The sequence below is a fragment of the Aythya fuligula genome, chromosome 5, assembly GCF_009819795.1.
Source record: "Aythya fuligula isolate bAytFul2 chromosome 5, bAytFul2.pri, whole genome shotgun sequence".
Classification (NCBI taxonomy): Eukaryota; Metazoa; Chordata; class Aves; order Anseriformes; family Anatidae; genus Aythya; species Aythya fuligula.
In genome coordinates, this window is record NC_045563.1 from 3233423 (window position 1) to 3257779 (window position 24357).

At 56.3% G+C, this 24357-nt stretch overlaps 2 protein-coding genes across 3 annotated transcripts in view; one reads left to right on the plus strand and one right to left on the minus strand.

Moving 5' to 3' along the window:
* The first annotated feature begins 485 nt into the window (after positions 1-485).
* Positions 486-4681, plus strand: PTGER2 (prostaglandin E receptor 2). Its single transcript, XM_032188778.1, has 2 exons — positions 486-1346; positions 3051-4681. The coding sequence occupies exons 1-2, from the start codon at positions 486-488 to the stop codon at positions 3291-3293; spliced, it is 1104 nt and encodes a 367-aa protein (XP_032044669.1). The 3' UTR covers positions 3294-4681.
* Positions 4682-15875: 11194 nt separating this feature from the next.
* TXNDC16 (thioredoxin domain containing 16) overlaps positions 15876-24357 on the minus strand; it is a 38665-nt gene continuing 30183 nt past the window's right edge. For both annotated transcript variants that reach the window (XM_032189355.1, XM_032189356.1), the window contains exons 17-20: positions 20217-20355; positions 19462-19622; positions 17618-17808; positions 15876-16210 (exon numbers count right to left, since the gene is read on the minus strand). In XM_032189355.1, the coding sequence (XP_032045246.1) occupies positions 15915-16210; positions 17618-17808; positions 19462-19622; positions 20217-20355 (787 nt within the window). In that variant the 3' untranslated portion in view covers positions 15876-15914. The remainder of the gene's footprint in view (positions 16211-17617; positions 17809-19461; positions 19623-20216; positions 20356-24357) is intronic.

Here is a 24357-nt window from a genome sequence, read left to right on the forward strand (position 1 = left end):
GTGGAGAGGGTTGGGGTCATGCCAGGGGAAATGCAACGCAGCAGCGAGGCTTCCTGTGCCATCCTGCGCGCCCGCAGCACCAACACAAGGAAGTTTTTCTGGGGCTGCTGCTTGGGCTGGGTGAGCCCCCTGGGGCAGGCTGAGGGCTGGGGGCTTCCCCCGTCCCCCCCGAGCTCCCACCCAGCTGGGGGGTCCCCATGGCGAGCAGCATTGGGGCAGGAAATGGGGGCTCCCCCTGCGCCCCCCGCGCACCCCTTGGCCACCCGCGCACCCCAAGCCGGGGGCTGGCTGCCCGGAGCGCGGGGGGGCTCCCAAAGCATCCCCGGAGCTCGCCGGCACCGGGGGGCTCCCGAAGCATCCTCGGGGGCTCCCGGAGCATCCCCGGGGCTGGGGCCCGGCCCCGGGGCGGGGCGGCCCGGGAGGGGGGGCGGCGCCGCGGGGCCGGGGCGGGGGGCGGGCGGCGGAGGCGCATTCGGGCGGCGGCGATGAACGGGACGGGCCGGGAGCCGTGCGAGCGCGGCGAGGCGCTGGTGGCCGGTGCCCGGCCTCTGGTCAGCGCCCTGATGTTCTCCGCGGGGCTCCTGGGCAACCTCCTGGCCCTGGGGCTGCTGCTGCGCTGCCGCCGGCCGCCCCGCGCCCGGCCGCCGTCCCTCTTCCACGTCCTGGTGCTGGCCTTGGTGGTCACCGACCTGCTGGGCACCTGCTCGGTCAGCCCCTTCGTGCTGGCCTCCTACCACCGCAACCTCACCCTGACCGCCCTGGCGCGGGGAGGCCACATCTGCCTCTACTTCGGCTTCTCCATGAGCTTCTTCGGCCTCGCCACCATGCTCATCCTCTTCGCCATGGCGCTGGAGCGCTGCCTGGCGCTGGGGCGGCCCTACTTCTACGAGCGTTTCCTCAGCCCCCGCACGGGTTTGGTGGCCCTGCCCGCCATCTACACCTTCGCTGCTGCCTTCTGCTCGCTGCCTCTGGTGGGTTTCGGGCGCTACGTGCAGTACTGCCCCGGCACCTGGTGCTTCATCCAGATGTACCTGGACGACGGCCGGCACGCCGCCGGCGGGGCGGAGGCGGAGGCGGCGGGGATGCACGTCACCTTCTCGCTGCTCTACGCCACCCTGCTGCTGCTCCTCATCCTCTCGGTGCTGCTCTGCAACCTCAGCGTCATCAGCAACCTGGCCCGCATGCACCGCCGGGGGCAGAAGACCCGTCGGATGGCCGTGCTGGAGCAGCCCCGGGCGGCGGGGGGCGGCGGGCGGTGCATGTTCTCCATGGCCGAGGAGATCGACCACCTCCTGCTCCTCTCCATCATGACCATCACCTTCGTCATCTGCTCCCTGCCCTTCACGGTGAGTGCCACCACCTCTTCCCTAGGTGTGAGTCCCCTCCCCAGCATCCCTCCTTCTTTTTCTCCCCTTTTAAGGCTCCGCTCTTGCTCCACTGCCCAAAATCCAAGCTCCTTCCCAAAGCTCGGGGAGACCTTGGGTCTGGCACAAACCGCGGGCGATTCACGATGCTCACGGGGAGCCAGGGATTCTCCCACAGTGCTGGAGCCACCTTCCCCTCCCGCAGAGGCTTCGAGGCCAGGCAGGGTGGCACCACACATCCCGGGCACGCCGGGGTCCCCTGGGGCTGCCGTCACCAAGGGCCACGTGCGCTCGCCACGGAGGTGCGAGCGGTGGCAGGGCGAGGAGCGAGACACGGAAAGGTGGGGATGGGGAGGGAGAAAACCCCACTGGGCTGGGCTGGGAGGCAAGCAGCGCGTAGCAGGGCCGTGCTCTCCTCACCTGGGGGCTGCTGTTCACCCCGCCGGGCTGCGTCTCACCGCCAGCAGCTCTCCATCACCTCCAGCCCTGGCTCAGGAGGCTCGGAGCGGTGTGAGCGAGCCCTGCCGCGGCGGGAGGCTCCTTCGCCGTCGTTTAGTTCCCATTAGAAGCGAGCCCCACTAAGGTTGGGCGTGCTGCCAGCACTAATTTTGTGCTCGTGGACTTAAATGGACGCTACCTTCCCTTTCGCACTCACAGCAGGAAGAGTCCCGAGGGAAGAGAAAACGACCGCAGCCTGTAGCCAAGCCAGGCTGTCTGGGTTGTGAGAGGGAGGAAAGACAAAGCGGCGATGGCCGGGAGCTCGCAAGCATCCCGGGAACCAGACTCAACATCCTGAGAGCTCCCGTCAATGGGCCCACGCGCGCCGGGCGGCTCTCCCCGCGGCCTGGAGGAGCCCGGCTCTGGATGCCGGGACCCCTTGGCCGGGTCTGCTCAGGACAGGCGGGGTGGGAAAGTGCCGCTGATGGGGATCCCATGGGCCCGGTGGTGGCAGCTCTTAACCTTGTCCCTTTTCCTTTCCCATTGCCTGGCTCCCACGTGGGTTTCGGTTTGGGCAGCGCTTTGGCATCGTCTCCAACGGAGCCGCCGAACGCTGCCTCCTGGGCGTGACACTTTCTCCTCTGGCCCACAGCGCCGACCCTCCGAGGAGGAGCACACGAACCATGACACTCCCAGCCCACAAAATCACAAACCCTTCCCCAAAAAAAAAAAAAAAAACCCCGAGCCCGGGGCAGGCTGGCAAACTCTGCCATCCCCCAGCGGTACCCGGCGCACCCCGGGCGCAGCGGGGCCGCCGCGCTCCCCGTGCCCCCAGCTCCCCATCCGAGCATCCCCGCGGCGTGGGAGCGAGGGGGTGGCGATGGGGTGAGTAAGGAGTGCTGAGTCACCCTGCCAGGAAGCCCCATAAGCCGCTATGAGTCGGCACACGCCAGGAAACCCCGCACCGGGGCGGCCCAGCACCCGGCACCCCGCACCCGCTGCGTCCCCATCCCGCGCAGCCCCTCGCCGCCTCCTTCACCAGCCTCCAGCTTAATTGCATTTGGGCTCAGCTGAGCGCAGGCAGAGCGCAGAGCTGGCTTTCATTTGCAGGAAATTCATTTAAGAACAGAAAGCAGCCCACATTTCCCCAGCTGTTGCTCTGAAAACCGCGCTCACCTGCCGGGCTCCCGGCCCCTGGGGGAGCAGCCCCGGCGTCATTTTTCCCCCCCCCCCGTTGCTCTCTTGCAGGTCTGCGCCTACATGAACAAGTTCAACAAGGGCCAGAACTACGACTGGGACCTGCTGGCGCTCAGGTTCCTCTCCATCAACCCCATCCTCGACCCTTGGGTCTTCGCCATCCTGCGGCCGCCGGTGCTGCGGGTCCTGCGCTCGGTGCTGTGCTGCCAGCTGTCCCCCGCCAGCCAGGACCTGCACACCCCGTCCCCCGCAAAGACTAAACTGGAGACGAGGCTGGACCCCAGCGGGCAGTAAATCCACCAGGAGACCTTGCTGGCCGGGGTGCCCTGCAGCCCTGGCGGGTGTTACCGAGGTTTGATGGCCCCTAAAAGACGTCCCCGCTGTCGGGTGGGACGGGGCTGCGCCCGGTGTCACTACGTGTCCGGGGAGCCGCGTGAAATCGGCGTGGTGTCCCCCAGGGCAGACAGTGGGATGGGACCGGGGCACCTGGACGGCACGACCTCCATCAGATGGGGCCACCCCTGCCCTGCGATGGATGCGTTTGGACACATCGTGTAGGGGCTGAGGTACGGGGTGACTCGCTGGGACACCGCAGCCGCTGCGTGCATGAATGCTGCTGGTTAAAGGGGCCGTTTATGGGGCTTTGAGCATCTCCAGACATCTCCTGCCCTTCCTCCCGCATCCCCCGTGGTGGGATTGCTGGGGAAACGGGGCACAACCCCTGTGCCTTTTGCCACTTGCCTCCCAAGCCGTGTCCCCGGGGTCTGCTCGTGGAGGCGCGGCTCCTGCAGGGGCTCAGCCCTGGCCGCAGGCACCCGGATCACCGGGGACCAGGCAGGAGAGGAGGCAGCTGCTATGCAGGGGAGGAAGAAGCGTTCACCCCTCTTCTTTTTTTTCCCCCTTTGGCAGCCTGCTTGCCCAAGGAAAAGCACTTTATGGGGTGTAGCTGTGTGTCCGTGTCTGTTCGTCCCCCTGCTCCCAGCAATTTCAGGCTCTGGTCGGTGCCAGCCCCGCGTGTCCGAGGGGCGCTGGGCAGAAAGCAGCTGAGCTTTGGCCTTTCCGTGTGCTGCCACGGCACGGGGAACCACGGGGCTCCCCATTTTTGCTCCGTTTTGCAAGGGGCTTTCTTTATCCCACGGGAACACGGAGCCTGGTGGCGAGCAGGTTTTGATCACAGCATCTCACCCGCGGTGATGCCACCGATGGGTTTGGGGTTGGTGCGAAGGAGGAGGGCTCATCCTCGTGGCTCCCACCAGGGCAAGGAGCACCAAACCCCTCCGCCTTCCCCAAAGGGGGACCTGCCACCCTCTGAGCCACCGCTGGGCTTGTCCTGGTGCTCGTCCCGCTGGGGAGCTGCGGCATCAAAAGCGGCGTCAAAGAAAAAGCCCAAACGGGCAAAGATTTGGAGCTTTCGTCCGTGTCGGCCACGCGAAACCCCCTCTTGTAATAAATGTCATCCCAAGGAGCCGGCTGCGTGCTGGTGGGGAGTTTGTGCCGAGGCTGCGCCCCTTGGTACAGGGGAAAAGAGGGGCTGAGAGGGGTGCCCACAGCCCTACAAAACAGGAGAACAACCCGAGGTGGGGGGACATCACCCGGACACCTGGGTCCTGAAGCCGGGCAGAGGCTGCCAAAGCCCCTACCTGTTATCAAAACACCAAAAAAAAAAAAACAACAAAACAAAACACACAAACACACACACAAAAAGAAAACCCACAAAAACCCAACCCCAACGGCTAAAAAAAGGGCAGGATCTATGTCACGGCTGTCAGCCTGCCAATATCCACAGGAAGTTTACTGGCCTCCGAAATGCGTGTGGGCAGATGTCAGGCATGGGATGCTATTGCTCAAGCCCCGCAGATGGGTTGCTGGCAGCTCCTGCAGCTGGGGGGGGGGGCTTTTTTTTGGGGTGGTGAGCACGGGCTGCTCGTCCCCCAGCCGCCAGCTTTGCGCCCTGCCCTATTGCTAACTAATTAACTAATTAAAGTCCTGGCTTTCCAGATTCACGAGGCTTCTCCCCGCTGCCCCCTCCCCATTTTTTTTTTTTCGGGCTCATTGTCCCAAGGGGGGGCTTGAGGAGCAGCCAAACCCCTTTGGGGACAGCCACGAGTCCTGGTGCTCGTTTGGGGCCGGCGGTGACACCGTTGCTCAGGCTGGAATTTCGGGACCGGTTGCTTAATCCTAAAGCAGCAGGAAAAGCTGCCGGGCATGCGAAGGATGGAAAAACCCCAAACTTTGCAGGGGAAGGGCTGCATCCCCTTGAGGTAGCGGGGGGGGGGGGGGGACGTGACCACAGGTTCCCAGGGTCACCCACGGGGACAGACGGGATGGGATGGGACGGGACGGTCCCGTGCTCACCACAGGCTGGGCTCTGCCAGCCACCAGCCCGGCTGCTGACCGCTAATTGCCGCCTGCTCGTTTTTTGGGAGCTTTGTGGCTTCCCCAGCAGGAAGCACGGGGCTGGGAGGTGCCTTCCAGCTCCATCCCCTGGCACCAGCCCCGCAGCCATCAGCGGTGCCTCTCCGCTGGTGCCCCGGTGTCCCCACTGGGACACCCCCAGAGCCAGAGAAAAGCTGCCGGGCCCCTCATCAACCAGAAAACCACCCAAATTAGCGCTCTGCAGGGCCCAGGAGAGCCCCAGATTAGAGCGTCCTGAGCCACGAGCCGGCAGAAAAACGCCGCTTTCATTAGCGCCATGAAGGAGCCATGAAATTAATTCGGCTCTCGTCATCTCAGCCGGCATCTGCTGCCCTCCAACGCAACGTGGCACCTCGCTGCCTGTGCCCTTCCCTTCATCATTTCTCATTTCCGTGCCGGGGACCCGCTCGGTGCCCCCACAGATCCCTGCCTGGCTGTGCCTTGTCCCCAAGGAGATCGGGGCCCTGCGCCGTGCCACGATTTGGGGACACTGTTTTTTTTTTGTATTTTTTTTTATTTTTTTTTTTTCCAGCAGCAGGGAAGACGGGAGGGGAGTTTCCCTCTGGCTTGCTCCTTTTCCCTTGGCTTCCGACTTGTTTTGGAATATCTCCTCCGGAGAGCCGCGGGGCCGGGCGATCCGAGGGCTGGCAGCGAGCGAGCCCTCCGCTTTTTGGCTGCTTTGGGTCCCGGCTGAGCCTCGGCCTTCCCAGGGCTCCAGCGGCTCCTCCACAGCCCCACGTCCCTCTCCGGGGGCTCGGCAGAAGGGGACAAGGCTCCGGGGTGGGAACGTGGCAGGGGCAGCGAGCCCAGCTGGCCGGAGCTGCTCTCAGCTCTCTGCGTCCCCGTGCGTTAACAAGGAATGCTTCCAGCCCCTCTGGAACCCATTTTCCTGCATTTTTCGAGTCCCTTTTTGGCACCAGGGGCCTCCAGCATCCCCAGGGGCTGGGCTCAGGCTGCATTTTATCGCCCCTTCCCCGGAGCCTGCCGGGGTACCCCAAGCATCACAGCCTTACAGCCAGAGCTTGGATCAACAAATCTGTGACCCAGCCCAGCACAGGAGGGCTACAAGATCTTGGGAACAGCAAGGATGCGAGCAGGATCACTTCTCAGCGGCCATATTTCAGCTTTTTTTTGCAACGTATGAATGATATTTATATTTAGTTTCATTTTCAGGGATTTTGGTGGCTCTGTGCAGCCCCACAGCGGTCGAGGTCCCCCCCCAGCACCTCCAGCAGTGCTGCCTTTTGGTTTATTGGGGCAGCCTTTTGGTTTATTGGGGCTGCCTTTTGACTTATTGGGGACTTTTGCTCCTCTGGGCTCCCTGTCCCACCCGTACCTGGCCACAGCTCCTGGTTCAGGCGGGAGGAACACAGGAGGCAAAGGCACAGCTCGGGGGTGGACACGGCAGGGATGCTCCGCGCTGGGAAAGCGACCGGCGGGGATGCCCGGCGGGTTTGGCAAGAGGCTCTCCGGCTGCTTGAAAGCACAAGGGGGACATTTGTATGCACCCAGCGAGGACAGGCAGCTAAAAATACAGCCGCCGCCGCCCGGCACGAGAGCAAAAACCCTCCAGGGCCGCCGCTTGTTTGTTTGCTCCGGGGCTGCGTGCGCACGGCGAGCCCCCGCCGCCCCGGCGCTCGCCCCCGGAGAAAGTCCTCCCGTCCTCCCTGCTAAAAGCATCCAGCTGAGGCATGCAGGGTTGTGTTTTTTTTTTTTTTTTTTCCCAGCCTCCTCTCCCTGTACGACTGCTGTGTGAGGAGCGAAGATGAATTTTTTTTTCCCTGAGAGGGGAGATTTGGCCCCGAGGGCTGTGCCAGCGCCGCGGATGCCGGCAGGAGATTTGGTACCCGCGCTGACCCCGACTGGAGATGTGCCACCCCGAGAAAAACAGCCCGAAAATCACCAAGGGGTTTCCCTTATGCCTGTATAACCAGCTTTGATGGCAAAACCCCCACGGGGGGGGGGGGGGGGGGTCTGGAGGGAGTTTTTCAGCCAGCCCCTGACGTGTGAGCGCTGCGGGGAGCCACGAGGGTTTCACGTGCCGGGCCGCTCGGTTCTTCAAGTGGGTTCCTCTGAATCATGGAAACATCTGCGTCCACCCCGGCCACGCAGCCCGTGGGGAAAAGCAGCCGATCCACGTTTCCCAAAGCAATCCGAGCCCTCCAAACCAGGAGACTAAACAGTGTCAGAGCCATGTCAAGCATCTGGCCAAGGGTGAGGCCGTAAAAGCTAAAACCCACGGCTCAGCGTGCCGTATGGCTCCCGTTCTGCCCCACACGCTGCCTGCTGCCATCTCTCCTGCAATCCAAGCCCCTTTTTCAGCTTTTCAGCCCTGTTAGCAGCCCCAAGAGCTGGGCCAGTGCGAGGAAGAGAGCAAAGGTCTCCAGATTTCGGAGCCAGCCACGTGCAGACCAGACAGGGCCAGGCAGATCGTAAATTTGGGCACAGTTTGGGTTCCCGAGAGCAGCCCCCACCTGGCCTGGTTTCGCTGCGGTTCAGCTGCAGAAGCTGGCAGTTTGTGGCTGAAAGACAAACCCCTAAAAAAAGAAAAAAAAAAAGAAAAAAAAAAGGGTTGTTTCTTTGCTTCGTGAGTAATGTCTTTCGGTGGTCACCACGCCGAGCCGCGGGGCACGGCGGTGACAGCGGGGCCGAGCGGTGCGGGGCAGGAGACCCTGCAGGACCCTGCACTTCTCCGTGCTCTGGCAGCAAATCTTCCTGGTTCTGCAGCCTGTGTCAGATCGGGAATCTCCAGAAAAAAAGAATAAAAGCTGGGGCTGCTGTGGCCACGACCAGGGAAACCACCTGCGTGCAAGGGCTGGGCTGCCTCCTGCTCGGGGCGCAGAGCCTGAGGGTGCCGCTCGGCACGTGAGGGAACCCAGCCAAGCCCCACACTTCCTCCATCCCCATCCCCATCCCAACCCAATCCCATCCCCATCCCATCCCCATCCCTGCAGGGCTCCCGGAGCAGTTACTCAGGCCGAGCATCCGCAGATTTATCACTCTCACCAGCTGCTATAAACAGCCCCCGGCGCACGCAACCTCCAGCCGCGCTTTTCCCAGCAAGCCCTTCCTGGCTGCTGAATTTATAGATATATATATATTTATTTATCTATTTATTCATTAATTTTTCTGCCCGCCTTGCTCTGCACGGGATTTGCAGCCCAGGAATGGCGCTGGGTGCAGAAAACCCCTGGCAGGGTGGAGGAAAACCCCTCAGGGTGCCGTTTCCCCGCAGCTCGACATCCCCAAGCGGTGCCGAGGGGGCACGCGAGATTTTTCTCGTCCTAAGGGGCAGGAGGGCTGGCGTTGGCCGGGACAGACGCGAGCTTTCAAAGCAGCCAGAGCTCTGAGCAGAGTTAAAAAGAGCCGAGGGCTGTGTTTACACGGGGCCCTTTGGTTTTTCCCCGTGTTTATCCGCGGCGCTACCAGAGCTCCGGCCACACAGGGACCGGGAGGCGATGGGCTTTGTCGTGCCAAGCGGCTGTATACACCAGGGAACGTTTATTTGTCACGAGCAGCTGCTGTTTCCTCCCCTAAATGCCATTTCCAGCCCAATGGGGATGGGAAAGGCTCGCTTGCAGCCTCGATGGCTCTCAAACAGCCCTGGGGATGGAGCTGGTCCTGCCCAGACATTCCCGGCACCGGCACCGGGCACCGGGCACCGCCGTCCCCGCAGCCCCCGGGGCTGTCCCCAGCCGTGCCACCACAGCCAGGGGTGGTTTTCGGATCTTTTCTCAGTGGGGTTGGTTGTGAGAAGGTTTGTGGTTAAAAATTTCTCCTAAACCTGGTGCTAAATCTCTCTTATTCGGGGCGCTGAAGCTTCCCTCATCCCTTCCACAAGGGGTTTTCAAGCACGCGTTCATCATCCAGCCCCTTTTTGGGGCAGCTCAGCCCTTCCCAGGCATTGCAAGACCCCAGGAACTGTGCCCCTAACCCCTGGTAGTGCTGATGGGGACAGGTTTCTGCCCAGCAAACGCCACCCCATTGCTCCTTTCCTGCTTTCCCCCTGCCGGGGGGAGCAGCTCCTCTTTTCTCTCACTTTTCCGAAGTCATTCCATGTTTTTAGGAGGGCAGGCTAAGCTGGGAAGGATTTTATTTCATACGTGTGTGTTTTTTTTGGGGCGTGCATTAGCAGTGCAGCTCTCAGAGCATTTTTGGGGTCACGTTTTACCTCCTGGAGGTCCCTGTGGGGTCCCTGTCCTGGTGGAGGGGAAGGTCAGGATTTCGGGGGGGCTCCTGCCTTTGCAGAGGGGTCCTCGGGGTGCTCTCCACCGCAGTGCTGGGCTAATGGGACCACAATCCCAGCTGGAGCTGGGTCCCGTTGTCCCCAGCACATGGTTTGGGTGGTGTGTGGGGTCCCTGAGGGACCTCCCTGCTGGGAGGTGGCATCGCCGGGTCACCGTGATCCTGACAAGCCCCAGGACTTCCAAAGCCATCGGTCAGATGGGATTTCCCGGGGTGACGCAGCCTGAACCTCCTGACCCCATAGCCCTTCTCCGTCCCACCCCACTCCCGGGGACGTCCCCGTTTGCCCAGCCCCATGGGGCAAATCTGAGACGTGCAGGGAGGGAAGCGACCCTTGCATCACTTCTCCAAAGGTCGCTGCACTCGCTGCTGCCTCCTCCCTGAGCCAGGGGAAGAGCAGGGGACCCGGAGCCCTTGTGGGGTCTGCCCTTTGGGGGTCCTCGGCTGGCCTCGGAGCCCCCCAGCTGCCAGATTCCCAGTGGGGTGGTGCAGGAGAGGGCTGGGAGCTGGCGTTTGCCACTCTCCTCCCCAAAATCCCAGGGGTCGAGCCATGCTCGGTCGCACCCCAAGCTGTTACTGGAGCTGGTTTCTGGGACTTTCCAGAGAAGCCAGCAGTGGTCTGGGGAGAAAAAAAAAAAAAAGGATTTTTGAGCAGGGGGGGGGAAATATAGGGCCATGGGGAGGGTGAGGGAAGGCTGGGGCTCTGCGCACACCATCGCCGCCGGCACACCGGAGCCAGATGCCGCGGGTGCCTGCTGCAGGCACGGCTCTGGAGCACGCAGGGGCTGTGTCGGAGGAGCCAGAGCCGTTTCCAGCCCCCGGGGGATCTGCTGCATCCCCGAGCTTTTCGCCCCAAAGCAGCCCAGACACCAACCAGCCCGTGGGGATGCTCGGCCCCAGCCCTCGGGCACTGTAGGATGCTTCTCGGGGTGCTGCCCCCCCGAGCAGGACGTGCTGAGCCCCCCCAGCTCGCTCCTTGTCCCTGCTGGGAGGGCTCAGACCCCAGATAAAATCAATGGGGAGGTGCTGGAGGTGTCCCTGCCCTATGTCCCTGCCCCGAGGCTGGGAGCTGCCCTGCGCTGGGAGGCCCGTGGATACTGCGCTGGCTTCGCTCCTGAAAACACTTCGGGTTATTTTTGGGCACAAAGTGCCTCGCGAAATATTTGCCTGGGTGTTAGCGCCGCGATCCCACCCAGGGACCACTTCTCCCACCTCCCCCAGCAGATCCTGGGATCACCCAGAGCATCTCCGGGGGCTCCCCCAGCTCCCCAAAACCCCCGTTCCCCAGCACGGGGCGCTCGCAAGGAGCTCAGCTGCTGGAGAGGAGACCCCAGGACCCAAAACCCAAAAGGGAGCCGAGGAGGAGCCCTCCTGCAGCGCACAGCGAGGCTCTGCCTCCTCTCTCCTCCTGGCAGGGCTGCTGATGGAGCAAAACCGAGCCCATCACAGTTTTCAATCCCTTCTCCACCTCTGTGTGCGAGGCGCTGCGGTGGCGCATCCGTGGCTGCGTCCCCGACCAGAGGATCTTGGTTTTTTATTTTATTTTATTTTATTTTTTTATTTTTTTACAGGTGCATGTGCAGAACGAGCCCAGCCCAGGAGCTTGGGCAGCAGCCAGCAGCGAGGAACAAGCCCTGGTTTCACGATACAGCTGTTTGTGTTGCAAGCCAGCCAAGGAGCCCACGTCCCACGGAGCAAAGGCCCTTCCCCACCTCTGCTCCGCGCCGGGGAGCCGGCCGTGCCCCTCCAGGCTGGGACGAGGGGACCTTTCCCAGCACGGCCCCGTGGGGAAGGCGCTTTTGTCCCACCACCCGGGGCTGAATCACCCGATTGCAGCTTCTCTTTCAACACCCAGGAGGGATTTGGCAACCCCACGAGCTATTAATAGAGCCGAGCTGTTGTCCAAGGGCCCCGCGCTGCGCCGCCGAGTGCGGGAGAGCAAAGTCAACTCTCCGGGGAGGTGAAGCACTGAGTTTACCTAAGGAGAGGTCAGGCGAGCGGGGAAATAACCTGTCGAGGAGCAGGAACCGGAGAGCTGCCCTCTCCTCCCTTATCACCTCCCGTCCCCACGCTGGAACAATGAACAATGCAGGCAGCGACGTGGCGCCGGGGACAGGCCACCTCCACCCCCAGCCCTCTGCAACCCACGTGGCTCCCCTAAATTGGGTTGATCCGGGGGGAAATTCACCCCGGAGGGGTGAACGGGGATGCTGGATGGTCCCTTCTGGGTCCTGCTCCTCCAGCCTGGTCTCCCCTTCCTCCAGCTTCGCCCCCCAGGCACGGCGGCCACCCTGCAAGGAGCCACGGCTTCGGGTGCTGCTCCTACCTGCCCGCAGCTCTCCCCCGGGGCAGCAGCAGGAGCACAGCCGTATTTTTAGCACTGGAAATGCCAGGCAGACACGTTGGCAATAAGGAAAGCCAGCCGGCCCCGCAGCCACCCGTTATCTCCCAGCCCAGCTCCATCCTGCCCCCGCGCCCTCCCTTCCCCAGCCACACGCAAGCACAGCTCCTCTGCCACCCCCAGCCCTGCCGACACCACGCCAGCTCCTCCTTTTCTCCCATCCCCTTCCCATCAGTGCCAGGAGGAAGGCCTGCCGTCCTCCTCCTCTTCCTTTTTCCCCCCAGCCCTGCCAGATGCTGCGTCCCCGCGGCACCAGGGACCGCTGAGCGCAAGCCAGCCCCCGGCTCTTGTCCTGGTTCACATCCTGGCAGAGCTGGCAGCCAGCATTGTGCCTGTCCTTCCCGTGCCCCTTCCTCTCCTGCACACCTCCTGCTGCCCTCCTAAAGCTCTATTCCTGCTGTGCAGCCACAGGGGAGCGAGCTTAAAGGGTGGCGTGGGGCACGGGGACGGGGATGGGTTGAGAACAGCCAAGTCCCGGGGCTTGGAAATGCTTCAGTTTGCTGCCCCTCGGCCAAGCCATGCACCAAAACCCTCTGTAATCATCCCTCTGACATCTCTTTAAGCATGGAAAACCCAATGCGTACCCTAAATGATCCCTCGGTCCCTCTAGCAAGCACCCTGCTGCTGCCCAGCCGATGGTGGTGGCCCCGCAGGCAGCTCGGCGCCTGGGACAGAGAGCTGAACTGCTTCGCTCTCGAGCACAACCACATAATCCATAATTTTGTACCAACAATCCATGATTTTGTACCAACAATCCATAATTTTGTACCAACAATCCATTATTTTGTACCATCATTTTGTCTTCTGGTCAACGACCGGCATCTGAACACCCCCTGCAAGGCCTCCAGGGAACTGAAGCACCTGAAATGTCCACCTCTGACTTTTAGTGCTGAATTACAGCCAAAAGAAGAGTGATATAAGCCCCCAAAGTGTCAATACTTTCCGTCAATACAAGCTGTCAGGAAATTATCGGCTCATCAGCTCCTTGTGCACCTCACTAGCATCATCTTGGGAGGCAGAGGCCTGCAGGTTGGCCCAAACAGACACATTTTAATGCTAAATGGCTGAAAAAGGGAGCTGATAGCATCAAGGTTCACTGTGATTGTGCTTCTCTTGCCTATCAGCACGTGTTGGGACACAAAGAAGCTGCAGACACACACACCCCATCCTGCAGCAACCCCTGGCTTCCTTCCACCGCTCTGAATTCCTCTTCCCCACCCCGGCGGGACTGCAGAGCTCTTCTTCCTCGGGCTCCCTTCTCACTCCCGTCCATAAACACACGCTGGGCTTGTTGACTACTTCTTTCCGTGCTGGTCTTTCCCCCAGGGCCGTCGCTCTTAAAAATAACATAAGACAGGGCTGCTCCTGCCAGCGAGCGGGAGAGCTGGAGGATGCAGACCGCGATCAAGCTGCTCCCAGCCCCCGGGACATTTTCTCCCTTTCCGCCCGTATCCTGGCACCTATGTGCCTCGAGAGGTTGTCTCTAAGTGCCTGCTCGCGCTGCACAAGGGAAGAGACATTTTGCATTTAAAGAAACAAAAAAATTCAAAGCCAGGCCCGTGGGGTGCAGGACCCTGACCAAAACCTTGCTCGGAGCCAGCAGCTCCATCAGACGCGGATCTCGGCCAGCTCGATGGGTCGTGGACAAGCCTGTCCCTTCCCCGTGTCACCACAGGGACCTGATGGTGTGTTTCGGGGTTCCTGGCACTGCCAAACCCCTGCTGGGAGGCTCGGGGTTTAGGGACCCCACTGGTGATGTGCTGAACCCCGTAGCGCTGCGACTCCTCAGCTCTTAGGTTTGCTTTGGCCGCTGCCCCAGCAGCAAACAGGCCCTCAGCCCCCCAAGATAACCTTTTTCCTGAACCCTCATGGCTTCGGTGGCGATTCTCCAGCAAGCATTAAGCAAATTTTCCCAGCCATAACCAAGAGGTGGCACTGACCCCTAGTGACAGGCTCCCGAGTGGCTCAGGTCCACGATAAAAAAAAAAAACGAGGCGCTGCCAAGAGCAGCGGGGATCCGGGAAGGCCCCACGGATTGCACAAAATCTGCTGAAGTGCAGGACTTTGGGGCTCTGAACTCTGCTGCACGCACGCAGGGGTTGAAGGAGCTTTCCTGGAAGCGTGCTTCCATCCCGGACACGCGGGGCCGGGACATCAGCCTGCCCCACGCAACTGAGACCGACGCGGAGCGCTTAAATTTGAGAGATCGTTTATTTAAGGCTGAAGGATGAGCCCAAATATTGCCCTTTGCCTGTGCAAAGTGCTGCAGCAGCCGTGTCGCAGGGCTGGAAATGTCCCCGTGCCGTGCAGAGGAGCTCCAGGAGCTCAGGGAGGGGAACTCGCCGCCCTCTCCTCCTTCCCCTGGGAAAGTTGTGCTGCTCGGCAGGCTCCGCTCTGCACGCTGCGGTTCAGGACTTTAAATACAGATATTTTGGCTCCGAGCCCGGTCAGTAAGTCCAAAAACGGCCTGCTCCAATTCAGGGCTTGAAGGAGAGCACAAGAGTAATGGGTTATTTCTCTGCGTTTCAAAATAGTCCCAACCACGTAGGCTGCTTGCAGGATGAGAGAGGCTTCGCAAGGCTCTCGGTGGGTCCTTAACATCGTTTTTCCCCCTCACCAGGAACCTCAGAGCCGTAAGGAGGAAGATCTGACCTTCCTGGCACGTCTCGGCAGTGCTGTGGGACAGAGCAGGTTAAAAAGGAAGAAGATTTTCATGGCCATCAGTGGGATTAGACAGAGCTTCCCTCTGATCGCACCCCAAGGCGTCTTGCAGCATGGATTGCCAGACCTTTTGCTGTCTCGAGGCTGAAATGCCACTTCCAGTCCTCAAAAAAAAGGACGTGGCACGGCTCTGTCACGCACTGCAACAGCCCCAGCACCCCCAGCCTTGCCCCTCATCCCTCTCCCCTCATTTCTGCACCGCTGCTCTCCCCACACACCTCCCTCCCTGCACCCTCCTTGGCTCAGAAGGCACCAACCTCGCTACCGTTACTGAGACCACAGCAAAACAGCAGAGGCTGTAAATAACCCCCCGGGCTTGCAACCAAGAAAATGCCAGCGCTGAGAAAAGCCATGGCCCAAATATTTGTGCCGGGTACTCGCAGCTGCTGTGCTGACCCCAATTCTGGCCCTCATAATAAAGCCACCTGAGCCAGGTACCGCTGTCAGCCCCGAGGATGGGCGCTGATGAATTCAGTTCCTGACTCGGGTGGAAATAATTTTAGGTGTAAAAAAACTGCGTGTCGGTTTAAACACGGCAGCTTTGGGGTGAGTGGATTTTTTGCCCTCGTGGATCCGCTCAGTGACAGTGCAGACTGAACTGCTCATCGAGGGCAGAGCTCGCCGACAGAGCCTCTCCTGGAACCAAGGGGAGAGAAGTGCTCCTTGTCCTGGAATCACTCACTCGTCCTGCCCAGGGTAATCAGAGAGTAATCTTCGTGAGATATACAGAAACCGTACAGAAAGGTTGTGCTGATTCAGCTTTTCTGGAATGATTTGCTGGGGAGCCAAACGCTTTGCATGCACGGCGAGCTCACCCTGCCTCCCCGGCAATTACCAGGAGGGCAGAACTCCTCGGCAGCAGCCTCCCTGCAGCTCTGCTCCCGTGGTTTGCTGTGAAATGCAACACGGGCAGCGCCCAGGAGGTTGTAGGGACACATTTCGGGTGCGAGAGACCTACCGACACGCTGCCCCGGGGAATTTAAACTGAAATTTTAGGGGCTGTTTTATCCCCTCGCCACCGATTCGCAGCCAAACTCCCTTCTCTCTCTCTCTCTGTTGCAGAGGCTCACTGAGGGCTGAGAAAGCGAGAGTGGTTTTTTTTTTTCTGGGCACTGTCCCACAGCCTTTCACTCTCACAGCTCGCTGTGTCTCTTGGCCTGCTTTTCCCTCCCTGCCAGCCTCGGGGCTGTCCCACGCAGGTCCCTCCCAGGGGACTGGACTTTCTCTGCCTTCAGCCCAGCTTCCTCAGGCGTTTCCTCCCTGCCTGTGGCTTTCTCTTCAGAGCCTTCTGGCTGCTGCTGCTCCTGCCCGTCCCCGTCCCCGTGGCGGTAGGGGGTAGGGAGGGTGAATTCGGGCGCTGTGGTGTCCATCATTTGGAGGAAATCGTAAGCAGGAAGAGGTGGTTTCCAGTCTTCCTCAGACAAGGTACCTGAGAAGTGAACGCAGTCGCTTGTTAATGAGTTAAGAGGCTGTGACGTGACCCCCTTCACAGGTATTTCCATTTCAGGCCAACTATAGCTTTTCTGTGCTTCCAGTGAATGCAAAATTAAAGATCTCTTTTTTTTTTTTTTTTTTAAAAGATCACTTTTTCCTCCACGGCTAATACTGACCCTCAGATCCAACCGACCACAGATGCATTAATATTTACTGGAGCTGGCCCAGGGCTCCTCTCCTCAAAGACCTGCTTTTAAGTCCTCAGAGCTCCAAACCGTGAAGGTGAGGAGCAGCAACACTGTCCCTGCAGCAGTGGATGGGCCTCAAATAGCTATGTTAATGAGTGCATTACTGAAATGTCATTAGGCATGGAGCGAGACTGCTGTCTCTGCAGAGAGGAAGCGGTCCTGCTAAGTGAGGATGCTCTTTAATTTATGCTTTTAAGGCTGATCGTGCAGTTCATAGTGCTTAAAAGCTCGAGAAAGGAGGCTGTGATGGCTGGCACAGCCCTTGGCCGTGCTGCCCAACCATCAGCGCACCCCTCTGATGCCCTGAAAGCTGAGGGAAGGTCCCAACCAGAGACCTGAATGTGCAGCCTTCAGCGGTGGAGATGGAAAAAGGTGGGGGAGACGGCCGGGTCACAGCGTGGCAGCAGCCCTTATTGGGTTAGCAGTGATGTTTTTGGGTACTGAGACATACTACACACGTCCTACTACACGTCCTACCCATCCAGGCTGAGGCTGGTGTTTGGAAACAAGCGCTTTGAAAGGCTCGTTCTGAAATTTATCAAAGATCAAAATCCCCATCGCCTTTTGGGAGCCTGGAGCTGGCTGTCAGCCCCTCTCGTGGCACCCCATGGCTACGTGTAATGCTGTAGGAAGGCATATTTGCCTTTCTTCTAAACTTCATTAGCTGATCAAGGCAGGAGGGACTCAGTGAAAAGCTTGCCAACCCTTTATGTCCCAAAGACCACAGCAAAACACCAGCTTCCTTCCACTCACCTGACCAAAAAAAAAAATGCTGGAAGGTGCCTAAAAAGCAGCTATTTCTTACCCTGACAGCCAGGAGTCAGGGGACTTTTTAATAGCAAGCCCTGTTTCAGCAAATCTGTCCTCAGCAAGCGGAGAGCACGGCCAGCTTTGGGGATTATTACAGGGAAGAGATGTCGATTCAGAACTATTCACGCTTGGCTCTGAACATTAAACAGTCCCAAAGCAAACTCGTGAGTATGGGTATTCTGTTCTGGCCGGACTATTTGTACTGCTCCAACTCAAACTAGAATAGCTAGTTTTTCCATCATTAAATTCCAGGGCAGACAATTTATTGCACGTAGCATCTTCTCATAAACAGAGCGGAGCTAAGAGTGCACACTTAGGAACGTTTCAAACGCTCGTCCACTTACTGCTGGGAATCTCCAGTCCTGCCCTCAGCTTCTCCAGCCAAGACAAGACGTTGGTTTGGGTGATGGACTGCTCTGATGGGAACTTGAACACTTGACCCCCAGCGTGGAGGTTCACCCAGACGAGAACAGGCAGCGAAGGCACGCTGGCAAAGTACGCCTTCAGGACCCCGCGGCCCACCGGGGTGTTCTTCCTGGTGAGAAGAAGAGATTTGACTCGTTCAGCAGCAGTTTGGCAACAAACAGAACGTGACCAGGAATCAAGGAAGTGCCAAAGCCCTTGGGTCACATCCAGCAAGGCACACGAACACAGTTTTACCTAGGGGACAGCTCCCAGTGTTATTTATGGGCTCAGTGACTTAAGCAAGCCATTAGGGTCTAATAGAGAGATAGTGGACAGCAGGAGGAGATGCGTGAAGAAATCCTCTAGCAGGAGGAGCAGAGAACTGCTGGGATAAATCCTGTAGGAAGGCGTGAAATTTGCTCCACCAGAAGTTTTGAAGAAAGGGGGAGACAGAAATGACAGAGCGGCCCTCAACGTGGTGAGCCCCTGCAGTGTTATTTCGGGGGACAACTCCCAGCTCCCTGCAGAGCCCCTGTAGTGCAATTTTTGGGGGCGAACTCCCAGCTCCCTGCAGCCTGGCTGCTGTCAGCACCCTGCAAGAAAGGGCAGGAGGTAACGCAGAGGGGTGTGCTCACACAACCCAGTCCCTTGGCAGCAACAGGGCGGTTTCCTACAAGCCAGCATCGAGGAGTTGGAGTAGCAACTTCCCCGAGAGCCACAGAACCACACGAGGACATCTGACTGAGACCCAGGGACAGCAAGGACACGAGGATGACGAGGCCTTCAGGCACTACTTTGAGGCTCAGTGGTGCACGGGGTCTGAGCTGGCTCTCACCATGGGAACGAGGTCCTCTTTCTAGGACTGTGTTGCTCTTTTAAAAGCCAATGGTCGTATTCTGCCTTCTCGTGTGGAAGCGCTCTTGCCCTCACAAAGGACGGCCTTTTCTTTCTCAGTAAAGGAGAACAGAGGCAGATGCGTAGGTGGGGAAGTTCCAGGGGCTCTCATTTCTTGCGCATTACTGGCAAACAAATCGTCCTCTCTTTGAAAACATGTGCATTTCCCTTTAGCAAAACTGCAGCCCACGCTGCTAGGCGCTTCCCAGACTTCAAAGCACGTTATGATTAAGACAGTGAGGTGTCTCTGGGCTTGGGCAAAACAAACAGGGGCTAAAAACTCAAAATGCACACAGGAGGAGAGGATTTTAAAAAATAATAATCCCTTCTTCTATAATTTTGTATTTCTTACCTCCTGGATTCATTTTGTTTCTTGAATATTTTGAAGGTTGTCTTACAGGGCTGCTTCTGGTTCTCCCTTCTTCTGCAAACTTTTTTTTTCCTAAGGTCAGCAATCACTAATTGCCCTGCTGTGTTTCCCTCTAATTGCTGATGGAATAATTGCTTTAAGACACTCCAGGAGGGCAAATTTACTTTTTTCACCCACGTGTAAAAAGAAAATACAACTAGCTTCAGTGCCAGGGTCAAACTACCGTGCTGTATCTTTGAGAACATTTTATTCTACTGACAATTATTTCTGCAATCAATTAAGGTTTTACTAATTTAACTTTTTTTTTTTTGGTGCAATTTTGCAGCTGCCCAGGATACATACTGAATCATTGCTAAATGATTTGGCCTCCCAACCCATGATGATTTCAGACCATATAACCACATTACCAGATAGATAATGTTTTGAGAAATTGCGGGCTCATTTTTTTTTTTTTTTTCTCGCCCTGAACTGCTTAGAGCAATTTAATGGAAAGAAACAAAGATGTTTTCGCATACTCACAAGTTCAACCAGCAAGGTACAAACGCTCGCTGCGGTGTCCCTTTTGCCAGCTTCAGCATTTCCTTGCTTTCCAGCTGACCGATGTCACCATCGCTAAACAAGATGAGGAAGGGCTTCCTGAGCTGCAAGTAGCGAGGCAGATTTTGCACAGTGATTTCGGGCTGCAAGACATCAAAACAAGAAGTTGGGGTTTAGAGGGAGGAGAGAGCAAGACAAAAATCAGTTTGTTTTTTTTTTTTACGTGAGTGAGGCTGGGGCTAAACAAGCCTGTAGGGTCCACGTTGAATGCAGGAAGCTAAAACGAGGTATGGATGATGGGATTTGGGTGCACTTTGGAAATGTCTAACCCCTAGACTAAGTCTGAAGGAGAAGCTGTGCACTTTGAGATGAAAGGGGGTGAGCAGAGAAGCGAGGCAGGCTCAGCCCAGCTCCACACAGCTTCTGAAATCCATGTGCAGGAGCAGGCCCTGCAGGAGGCCACAACAGCGGGTCTGGGACTGTGAGCACAAGCCAGCTGAGAGACTCCCAGGTCTCGCCCCACGAGACCACACTGCAAACAACAGATTCTTGTCCAGGCTGTCTGCTCCAAGTCATAAAGCACACATACACATGTAACTCAGCACGATAGAAATAACGAGCAAACATATTTATCCTGCGCAGCCCCAACCAGAGCTCATGAAAATGACCGCAGTGGAAAAACAAAACAAAACAAAACAAAAACAAAACAAAAAATATATATATTTTTTTTTACTTACAAACGTGTCCAGCAATCTGTATCTGATCGTCTGCACGATGTCCTGAGCACTGTGTTTGGATAAAGTGATGCCTTCCACACTCCGATCTCCGCTCCTGGCAAGGAGGAGGGCTGGGGGAGACACTGCATATTTACGGGACCTGGAAAAGGGTGGCTACAATTAAACGTGTGGGATTTAGCACGCACCAAACCTGCTGCACGCAGAGCTGGTGTCCTCACGGTTAAAGGTGGCGATGGGGAAGTGGTCCTGCAGGAGGAAAGGGTCCCGAGCTGCTTCCCTGCACACCACATTTTCCACCTCCCCTTTTTTTTCCAAGTCCCTGCACAGCCCCAGCGTGAGCCAACAGGAAATAATAAGTGAAAAATCCACCACAGTCTAAAGGATTTGCTGGCATTTACCTTTCACTTTCACACCTCAGGTGTGCAAATAGTCATGCAGCACTTTACAGCATCTCCCAAGCCACAGCAAACAGGGGTCTGAGACTGCCCCTGATGGACACCAGCCCACGGGGGCTGATTTTTGTCTTGGGGACCGTGCGTGGTGGTGCTGAGGTCCAGCACTATGTCACAGTGACACACACAGCCTCTGAACTTACTCTCAGCAGAGAAACCAGCCCGGTCTTTGTTCCCCAACGCTCTTCTGGTAAAAGGGCTCAAGGGTATTTAAAGAAAAGCTGAGCAGGTGGAAAGAGCAAAAATAGGAGAAGTCTGGGCAGTGAAAGGGCCCAGCCCACACCAAGGCGGGTGAGCAATTTTCTGGAAGTTTGAGGAACTTCAGCCCTGGGGGCTCCAGATGTCACTGCCCAGAGGAAGGGCGAAACTGAGGAAGCAAACCGCCTCGACTGCTCTGGGGGCTGTCTGTAATTTATTTGTCAAAGGTTGCTGCTAATTTTTCAGAGACTGAGGCACTAGAATTACTGAGGAAGTGAGCCCATGTGAGAGAGGCATAGGAACATTTTGGGCTGTGGAAGCTGTCAGGTAGAATATCTTAAATTTCCTTTCCAAAGGTAATCTGGTCTGCCTTTTTTTTTTTTTTTTTCCATAAGAAAAAGGTGCAACATGGATTTATCCTACAGCAGAACAGTAATTTTTAATGAAGGGAAGCTCCTAGAAAAGTCATGTTACAACCAGTTGCACTCCCCTCCGGGGTTTGCCCAGGCAAATCCAGTTTGGACACTTATTTTAGCAGTTCTGAATGGGACAGAGATGTGTTCAGATTTGCTTTAAAGATCTTGGTGCTTGTTGTTTTGGGTCACAATGGCAAACAAAGTGAAGGTGACTGCAGACAACACATTTCCATGATGTTCAGCTCAAACACAGGCCTTTCCCTTTCCCCATCACGGCACTTACTTGTCTGGAAATTTACCACTGCAAATTTCTAAGGGTCACCCACGATCTGCACTGGTATCTTGAGAAGGAGCAGCAATAACAGCCTTGTGCTTTGCTGAGGCTTTCAAATGTTGTGAAATCCTTGCTAACCCATTCTTGGGTTTCTCAGAGCCTTTTCAGCTTCGTTGTGGAGTATCCTCTGCTTTGTTGGCCTCTGCGTTCTGGAAAATCTTTGGTTTTATGGCCATTTCAACACCTTTTTTTTTTTTTTTCCCCACGAGAAACAACCCAGTTTTCTACAGACCACGGAAGCACTGCAATTTCTTAACTCCCATCGTATTTTGACATCAACAAGAAGGCCAGATACCTCTGGCCTTCTCTCAGCTCACCAAAAGCCAGGCCTGTATCTTACACATTCTTCTCTCTTCCAAAAACAGTTGTAAATCCATTCCTGAGCTACGCTTTCTGCCTAGGCTCCAGAGCCTAGAGTTATTTCACATCTCTGCTTGTGGCTGGGAATCCTTTGATCTGTTACGAAGGTCGCTAACTTTCCTGCCTGTTGTTTTTCAAACTCACCTGCATTTGCTGTTGTTTGAGAACAGTAAAACCTCAGACATTCTGGAAGTTTGAACTTCTCAAGCTCCCCCAAGGTCTTAAAGTGTCTCTCTGGCTCGATCACTTCCAAGGAGGAGATAAAGACTCTTGTTGCCTGTGGCTAAACAGATTGAGTTGTTCAGCTGCCTTTCATAAGGAAGCTTCCGAAATGCTGCCAGAAAATCAACAAATTATCCATCCAATCGATAAAGTCTACAAAGCAGTCACGTCTTATCTCACTGCTAATATGACCAATACACATCAAGTGGCTGTATTGTTGCTCATGACAGCTTTCTATTTATACGGCAGGGGTATGAGATGGGTAATATGAGCCTTACATTTAAATCAAAAGCATCTGCAAACAAATACTTGGCAGGAATCTGTGACATCTAAATATGTGAGAAATAAATAATGACTTCATTCAAAGCATTTCTTCCTTAGTGTTTTTTTTTTTTTCTTCATTTGTTACCAACTGTTCAGGTGTTTGCTGAGCAAACAGTTTTGCTGAGAACATTCTTGGTGCATTTTGCAGACGTTTTTCTCTGGGAAGAGAGAAATGTGAGCAGGACTCAGCTTTCAGTGACTGGGGAGCCACAAACATTGCCTTCGTGAGAGCCTAGCAAAAAAAAAAAAAAAAAGCTTTTCTTCTTTAAAGAAGGGAAGTGAGCCTGGCTCTTGCATAAGGAATTCCTGTAAGTGTTTACTTTCTACTTACAGTTGAGAAGATGACCATCTACAGTAGCTTCACCCACAAATCACAGCTAAAAACACCTTCCACAGCCAAAATCCAAACTTGGCAGAATTAATATCAATAGAAACTGTATTAACTATTCCAACGAAATGGGAGCACACTCCAGGCTATGGCTAGAGCAGGAGGACGGTGGTATATTCTTGCATGTGTCACTGCTGACAAAACACAGACTTTTTCTATCGGTGTCTTTTTGTTTTTCAGGACCATCCTGCCTTCCTTCGCTTTTTTCCTCCTATTACCTGGGCAGTGATCATTAGGGAAGAAAGAAGATCTTTCAGCTGCTGGGTGCAGGTTTTTCACCCTGATGCTGCTGGCTGTGACTTCAGCTCCTGCCATTACCCCAGGGTTTGAGCAGGCCTTGCACTGCCTCACTTCTAATACCTGACCACAGTGGGTGCTTTGAGCACGCTTTAATTAATAGAGACGTCCTGCCAATGAATTTACATTTTTATTTTCCATGCACAGCAGAAAAATGTCCATATCTCATCACAAATGATGCAAGTGATGCAGCACATCTGTAAAAAAAACTAATGAAAATAATTCACCGCTACATTACTGGCTGTTAAAACCCACTCCTGGAAAACAGGCCAAGGACCCTCGGGGATTTTTAACGCTGCCCTGATGGCCAGTTCCTGATGGAAATGAGATGTCAGGACAAGCCAAAGATCTTCTTTGGATCTACATGCATTTATAAGCACTGAAGCATCTCTCACAATCTAATCCAAACAACTTTGCGTTGGTGGAGTGAGTGTTACTGATACAGCTCAGTGTGTGCACTGACACATGCCCATATCCGATCAGCTCCAATTTGGCTTCAAGTCAGGGCCTCAACTTATGCTCTCAATCAATCAGGACCTGAACAAGAAAGCTTTGGCTTCACCTTTACCACACTTCCTGGAAGAAGGCTGCTGTATTTTCCCAGCTTTTTTCTTCCAGGAAAGGTACACTGGCCCTAAGTTATGCTTGGAAATGGTGGGAATGTCTGGCTCTTGCCAAGGGGAGAGAAATGGGTGGTCACATCTTTCAAGAAAAAAAAAAAAAAATAAAGTCCACCGCAATATAAACTTTAGAAGTGACAGAGGTAGATTCTTTCCTGGCATCGGCAGCTGCAAACATCTCACAGCCAGATGTGAACGTCTACTGGATGAAACCAAAGGAGTTCAATGCCTTTTACAGTGCTACAGGCAGGCAGTCTACTGGACACCAAGGCAGCTCCACGGACAGCCAGCATTTATTTAAGGGCTTTCAAACCATTCTCCAGCGCCCAGACACAATCCCCACTCCACCACTAGCCAAGAACTCCTTGGTGTAAAGCCTGCCAGCAGTCACAAGTAGCACACTGACTCCCTTTTGGCTGCTAGTGGCAAGTGGAAGCAACCACCAGAGCAAAACTTCAATTTACATCTCTGGCTTTGCAGCTAGGCTTCCCTTCCCACCCACCCCAACTTCAGCATGCACTTCTGCAGCG

What these genes read in the sequence shown, in the direction of transcription:
- PTGER2 (XM_032188778.1), top strand. Translation starts at nt 486, where the DNA reads ATGAACGGGACGGGCCGGGAGCCGTGCGAGCGCGGCGAGGCGCTGGTG. An exon ending in TCTGCTCCCTGCCCTTCACG is followed by an intron (nt 1,347 to 3,050) that starts GTGAGTGCCACC and finishes GCTCTCTTGCAG; the next exon opens with GTCTGCGCCTACATGAACAA.